Genomic DNA, 7977 nt, shown 5'->3' with positions numbered 1-7977 from the left:
CTTAAAAACTCCTCAGTTCGGCTCTGCTTTGATGGAGTCCGGGCCATTTCGCTATTGCAGCATGTATAATTGGTCGAAGGATTTACTTCACTAAATTATGGACTACAATTATTTATTGAAGTGAATGCGTCGACTGTCTGAATTCATTTTTTTTTTATGTTTGACTGAAATTATTTATTTATTTATTCTTTATTTTATCGATCTTATCGATCGCGGTAATAAACATCTCTAAGTAATTTTTAATTTTGGTCATATGACGATGATGATGATAATATGGAATGTTGCACTAATGAGGCTATTTTTGGTAATAATCCTAATTCTTTAGCTAGATATTAGCGCAACACATGCATTAAGATTAAAATGCTGGTTTGTTTTTCAGTGAATATGAAAGTGATAATTTACGACCCGAAATCTGGAGGCTATATAGAAACCGTGTTTGGCAACGGTATGCATATCGAGGTTCAAAACCCTAACGGTGAGTTCTTGATATCTCGCATTTACCAATCACCAGCCAAGATATCATTTACATCGTTCTTTCCGGGAGACCACACTTTCTGTATGACCTCCGAAATGAAACCAGGGGCCCGATTCTCCTAAGTTAACAATGTCAAAATCGAGTAGAAATCGAATCGCAATATGATCGCAATAGCAGTTTTAACCATATCGGGCATTCTGCTACTAATAAAAGACCAATCGTATTCGATTGTCATTTGATTGGTGTGCGATTGGTCTGCTATTTTGGTGATTTTGGTCCATACGGTAGTTTGCTGTACAATCATTTTGCAATCGTAAATCATTTGCAGACAAAATGATTCATTATTGAATGACAGAAAAGGATTAAAATGTTTATTTCAAAGAAAAAATAGCGGAATGCCACATACGCTTCAATCGTAATCGAGTCGGGATCGGATCTCAGTCGAATCGAGTCGAACGTGAATCGTATGACGCTTAAGTAAAATTAGGAGAATCGGGGCCCAGGGTTTAGTGGTTTCGTACATAGAGTGAGTGTTTTGAAAAAACTAAGTTTATTTTTATATATTTTTTTAAACACACAATATTACAGCCATTAACGGCTTAATAGTGTCCTCAGAAAGTGATTGTAATCGCTGGATTTGTATACGCTATTTGTTTTAATGTCATAAGTAATGATTCATGGGCAATTAAAATGGTATGTTATAAAGATGATCTTAATATTTTAGTAACAAATTGTGTTTACAGGTGTACATGCTTGTGAGGTACGCTTCGCTACACCACCCACAACATGGGATTGAAGACCGCTCGCGCCGAACGCGTTATATTTACGTTCGTGCTATCTCGCTCGCGCGCGCATCTGTCTCGTTTCTTTTAGGTACTCACAGAGTCTTATCAGAGCGTTCTTATTGGACAATCGCGCGACGCTCTCGCTTGAGCGTTAACACTACTTCGGCCCCTGTAATTTTAGACTTAAGCTCGTTCTGTATTTACAAAATATACGATATACTATACTCTTCTACTTTACACCATCATTGCTGTTTTATTTATCAACTTTACTTGCATTGCTGCTACATTTTGGTGACCCCGAGAGAAAAATGATGGAACACAAGCAAGAAGTTAGCGAGCCTACAGAACTCGCTGTCGTCTCCGTGCAGTCGCGTCTCCTTCCCTTCTGGCGTGAATATCCTCGCATGTGGTTCATTCAATTCGAAGCCGTCGTCGAGCCGCAGAAGACCAATGACGAAAACAAATATCGTTACGTCCTGGGCCAACTACAACCGACCGACCTTCAACATGTCACAGACATCGTGATCAAGCCGCCAGAAACTAAGAAGTACGAGGCCATCAAACAACGCCTTCTCTCCGTGTACGAGCAGTCCGAGGTGAAAAACTTTAAGAACCTCATCAGCGGATTGGAACTTGGCAACCAAAAACCGTCTCAGTTGCTACGACGTATGCGCGAACTCGGCGGCAACATGATCACCGAAGATGGCATCAAGATTGAGTGGATGAACCACCTTCCGCCGCAAATGCGAGTTGTGCTGTCTGTGAACACAGATTCATCACTCGATATGCTCGCGGCAATGGCAGACAAGATGATGGAATATTCCGAGTCGGCAAATATCGCAGCTGTCTCTTCATCTCAACCAGATTCTGCGGCAGTAAACCAGCAAATCATGTCCGCGCAGATACAAGTTCTCTCAAAACAACTCGAGAATCTGACACTCGAGATCTCCGAACTTCGTAGCCGTGGAAGACCAAACCATCGCCGTTATCAGCGTTCCCGCTCAAGATCAAAGTCCACTGCAAGGCATCAACACGATCCCAATCGAGTATGTTACTACCACTACCGATTTGGAGATCAGGCAAGACGCTGCGTGTCACCGTGCGCTAGGCGAAATCAAAAGAAGTCGGAAAACTAGAAGAGGCACCGACCGTGGCGGACGTCGGTGTAACTACGACAAGTAACCGCCTATGTGTCTTCGATGGCAACACGAATCACCGTTTCCTCGTTGACACCGGTGCGGATATCTCCGTCCTAGCCGCCACCCCAATACATAAGAAGAAATGTTCGCCAACATCATACAAACTATACGCTGCGAACAGTTCACCAATCAATACCTACGGCGAGAAAGATCTACAAATCGACCTAGGCCTCAGAAGACGATTTCGCTGGTCATTTGTAGTCGCAGATGTCAAAACATCGATACTCGGAGCTGACTTCCTTCGCCACTTCAAACTCCTCGTCGACTTGCATCAAAAGAAGCTAATCGACAAGGTGACACAACTATCGATAAACGCCGTAGAAATCTCGTCGATGCAACAAGCCGTTTACGTACTTAGCAACAAGCAGACATATCAAGACATACTCAAGCAATATCCAGATCTACTGCGACCTATGTCCTTGAAAACGCCCGCTAAACACAACGTCGTGCATCACATCGAGACTACGGGACAACCTGTCTTCGCCCGTGCTCGCCCCCTGCCGCCCGACAAATACAAAGCGGCTAAGGACGAATTCGAACGCATGATGGAAATGGGCATATGTCAACCTTCCAAGAGCCCGTGGGCCAGCCCACTCCATGTGGTAAAGAAGAAAGATGGCAGTCTACGAGTGTGCGGCGACTACAGACGTCTAAATTCAGTCACGCTACCAGATAAATACCCGATTCCGCGCATACAAGACTTCACCTATCAACTACACAATAAGAAGATCTTTTCAAAACTCGACATGAAAATGGCCTACTACAAAATACCAATAAACAAAGAAGACGCTCAGAAAACGGCAATCATCACACCCTTCGGGTTGTTTGAATTCACCTGCATGCCGTTTGGCCTACGTAACGCTAGTCAAACTTTCCAACGATTCATGCACGAGGTTCTGCGCGGCATCGAGGGATGTTTTTCATACATCGACGATATCTTGTTGTACTCAGATAACGAACAAGAACACAAGGAATTACTGCATCGAGTTCTTGACCGCTTGAACAAATACGGCGTATCACTCAACGTAAACAAATGTGAATTTGCACAGGCGAAAATCAATTTTCTCGGCTATGAAGTAACAGCGGACGGCATAAAACCAACCGAAGAACGGATAAAAGTCATATCCAGTTATCCTCAACCGAAAACTATCATCGAGCTTCGTCGTTTCCTGGGCATGCTGAACTTCTACAGAGATTGTTTACCAAATCAAGCCGACATGCAAAGTGAACTCAACAAATATCTGCACAATGGGAAAAAGAATGACAAAACGCCTATCACGTGGACGCCGGCCGCCGAACAAGCATTTCAAAAATGCCGCCAAAGCATACTGGAATGTGCAACACTATCGCACCCTATCGCCGGGACCCCACTCTGCATCATGACGGACGCTTCTGACCACGGCATTGGAGCGGTGCTACAACAACGTGACAACGCAGCCTGGAAACCGCTAGCATTCTTTTCCAAAACATTGAGTGCTACGCAATCACGATACAGCACGTATGATCGCGAACTACTAGCGATCTACGCGGCTGTGAAACATTTTCGAAGACTCATCGAAGGCTGTGACGTCACCGTCTACACTGATCACAAACCGCTGTCCTATGCGCTCTCAAGGCCGCAAAGTAGCAGCGACACTCAGCGACGTGAGCGACAACTCCACTTTATCAGTCAATTCGTCAAGAACATCGTGTACGTAAAGGGAGAAGAAAACTCAGTCGCTGACGCCTTATCTCGTATTGACGAAATACAATGCCCGTCAAACATCGACTACGACAAGTTATCACGTGATCAAGATCAAGACGATGAGCTGAAACAATTGAAGCTGCAGCCGAATTTAAAATTCATCTCAGTTACTTTGCCTGGCACGCAACGACCAATCACGTGCGAGATGTCAACGTCCACGCTTCGCCCATACTTACCACCGGCACATCGTTTTGCTGCATTCAAAGCGCAACATGATCTCTGCCACTCTGGTATCAAGGCGACTAGGAAGCAAGTGACATCGAAGTTCTTCTGGTCATCCATGAACAAAGACGTAACAACGTGGACAAGAAACTGCGTCGGCTGTCAGCGAGCAAAAGTACATCGTCACGTCGTCACGCCGCTAGGAAGTTTCCCGCCATCTCAACGCTTCGAACACATACATATCGATATAGTCGGCCCACTTCGACTATCTTACGATTATCGATATTGTGTTACGATCATGGACAGATTTACAAAGTGGCCAGAAGCTGTACCAGTGCGCGAAATAACAGCTGAGATCGTCGCAAAAGCGCTGTATGAAAACTGGATTGCGAGATTCGGCTGCCCACTACGTATATCAACCGATCAAGGCAGGCAGTTTGAATCGTCGTTGTTCAGCGCGCTAATGAAGAAACTCGGCATTACACGCATACGTACAACTGCATACCATCCGCAGTCAAACGGTCAAATAGAGCGCTGGCATCGTACGCTAAAAGCTGCGTTAATGGCTAGAGGCGCAACTACCAACTGGAGTGACGAACTTCCCACCGTACTACTTGGCCTCCGAACAGCGCTGCGTGAAGACAACAACCTAAATCCCGCGCTAATGACCTACGGTTCTACGCTACGTGTGCCATCGGATTTCTTCGCGCCGACTACTACAATTAACATGTCGGACGAAGATTACGTACGCTGCCTCACACAAACGATGACGTCACTCTCACCTTCGTGCACTACCGCGAGAACATCAGCCAGTCCCTTCATACATAAGGACCTCGGTACGTGCACACACGTCTTTGTGAGGAACGATACCGTTCGAGCGCCGCTAACACCACCCTACGATGGACCGTATCCTGTGCTACAGAGACACGAAAAATTCTTCAAGATACAGCTACCGAATCGAGAGACAGTTGTATCGCTGGATAGACTGAAACCGGCATACATCTGCAACGAAAATGATTCGCCAAACACTACGTGTCCTACGAGTACACCGAGCATCGTGGATCCTGTACCTTCACAGCAACCCTACGTCACCAGGACCGGCAGAGTATGCAAGCCAAACGTACGCTTCGCTAAGGGGGGGGTACTGTGAGGTACGCTTCGCTACACCACCCACAACATGGGATTGAAGACCGCTCGCGCCGAACGCGTTATATTTACGTTCGTGCTATCTCGCTCGCGCGCGCATCTGTCTCGTTTCTTTTAGGTACTCACAGAGTCTTATCAGAGCGTTCTTATTGGACAATCGCGCGACGCTCTCGCTTGAGCGTTAACACTACTTCGGCCCCTGTAATTTTAGACTTAAGCTCGTTCTGTATTTACAAAATATACGATATACTATACTCTTCTACTTTACACCATCATTGCTGTTTTATTTATCAACTTTACCTGCATTGCTGCTACATGCTCATACAAGTAGGTGAGCATGCAATAAACTATGCTAACGAAGAGCCGCAGCTTCAACTAAGGATCGGACATCTGCTTAACCAAGTAGAACAAATTAAAAAGGAACCAAGTTATCAGAGGGTATGTTTTGGGAGTCTAAATGTTATTTTTTTAAGCTTCAAGCATTTACTATATGGCTATAACTACGTCCAGCTGAGTACACCATAATTATTTCTTCACAGTTTTTTTTAAGAGGCTTTCAGCCTTTAAAAATGCTTAGCTCTTTTTAGGATTATACAAATAATATTAAACGTTTTTTTTTCTTGCAGTGTCGTATCGATCTTTTCAGAGAGGCTTCAGATGATATAACCCAGCGGATAATTTGGTGTAGCCTACTCACAACCTTCGTTTGCATCATCATTGCCAACTCGCAAATTCGTCATATAAGGAGTTTGAAGTGGATTAATTATTTCCTAGTGAGATACGATTCGAGATATGCACAAGTCTCGATAGAGCGCAGATAGAACTCAGAATATTCTGATGATATTGAATGAACCATCGAGACACGAAAACAAGGGACAGTGTTTGATGTGGCATAAATAAAAAAGCGAATAGAGTTAGTATGTACCGCTGCCCTCGAGTTTTGATTTGTTCTTCTGAGGAGGAAGTTAGTTAGGTACATTTGACGATTACAAAAGAAAGCCATAAACCGAACGAGAGTCCAGGGGCCCGATTCTCTTAAGTTAATAATGTCAAAATCTAATAGAAATCGAATCGCAATATGATCGCAATAGCAGTTTTAACCATATCGGGCATTCTGCTAACGCAAACCAATCAAACGCAAACCAATCAAACGCAAACCAATCAAATGGCAATCGAATACGATTGGTCTTTTATTAGTAGCAGAAAGCCCGATATGGTTAAAACTGCTACTGCGATCATATTGCGATTCGATTTCTATTCGATTTTGACATTATTAACTTAGGAGAATCGGGCCCCAGAGAGAGATCAGGCGCAGGACCGACACAGTGCCGGCTTTAACTCTACTAGCGCCCTGGGCGAGATTTCTACGGCGCCCCCAACTGCAATTCAAACCCATACGAAAAACAGAGACATACGTAGTTACCGATTGCGCGAGCGAAGCGAGCGCGATTTATTTTTTTTTTATAGTGAACAAGTCAAAGCAAAAATTACCTAAAATGTAGCCCAACCGTACATAAGTTATTGCTGGTTGGTGCAAAAACACGGGAACACAGGTTCTGATTGCGCGAGCGAAGCGAGCGCGAAATTTTTTGTTATATTTTAGAACTCAAAACGAAAATGACTTAAAATGTAGCCCAAACGTAGATAACTCTTTGTTGGTGTTGGCGCCTATGAATTAAAATTTTGGGACTTAAAGTAGTACCATAAACAGAAACTAGAAGTTACTTTCTTATTAATAAAAGGACTTAAAAACGACGTTACCTTTTTGCTAGGGTAGACAAAAAAATGTTGAAAAATAAAAACAACTATAAAGTGAAGCAAGCCCGAAAAAGCTTTTTTGAGATCACTAAAAGTCCTTAACATATATAATAAAAGGCGACTGTGAAGTGAAGAAGTCGCGAGCGAAGGGAGCGTGAATTTTTTTGACTATTGGGACATTAAATTAAAAGTAGCTATATGTGAAAAAGATGTAAGTGTGGAGTAAAGAAACCGCGAGCGAAGCGAGGGCGAAAATTTTTGAGTTTTGGGACATGAAAGTAGTGCATCTAACGCGCCCGGCATTGTATGACAATACATTAATTTAATTGAAATTTCTTGGTCAAGGAGCGTACCGCGGCGCCCCTGAGCCCGCGGCGCCCCTGAGCCCGCGGCGCCCGGGTTATTCGCACACCCTGTACCATAGGTTAAGGCGGCCCTGATGCTATCCATACATTTGGATACAGTTCTTGTAAGCTGCGATCTTTGATGAAATTTAAAACAAAAATAGGAGTAAAATTCTGATCAAGGATTGGTTGGGGGCGCCTGCGGCGCCCCTTATGTCCGGCGCCCTGGGCCGTCGCCCAACCGCGCCCTACCCTAAAGCCGCTACTGGACCGACATTTACGTGCTCTCCGTTGCACGGCTGTATCAATCACCAACTTCCAAGCCGCGGGCTGCTTTGTAATGCTACATTCGCACGCGCGCCGC

General features: G+C 44.4%; 1 protein-coding gene across 1 annotated transcript; it reads left to right on the top strand.

The window, feature by feature from the left end:
• Positions 1–1232: 1232 nt before the first annotated feature.
• LOC124633925 lies at positions 1233–2561 on the top strand. The gene has a single exon (XM_047169301.1). The coding sequence runs from the start codon at positions 1569–1571 to the stop codon at positions 2394–2396; it is 828 nt and encodes a 275-aa protein (XP_047025257.1). The 5' UTR covers positions 1233–1568; the 3' UTR covers positions 2397–2561.
• Positions 2562–7977: the final 5416 nt, after the last annotated feature.

This window comes from Helicoverpa zea, chromosome 10, assembly GCF_022581195.2.
Source record: "Helicoverpa zea isolate HzStark_Cry1AcR chromosome 10, ilHelZeax1.1, whole genome shotgun sequence".
NCBI classification, from domain to species: domain Eukaryota; kingdom Metazoa; phylum Arthropoda; class Insecta; order Lepidoptera; family Noctuidae; genus Helicoverpa; species Helicoverpa zea.
This window is presented reverse-complemented; position numbering and strand designations above follow the sequence as displayed.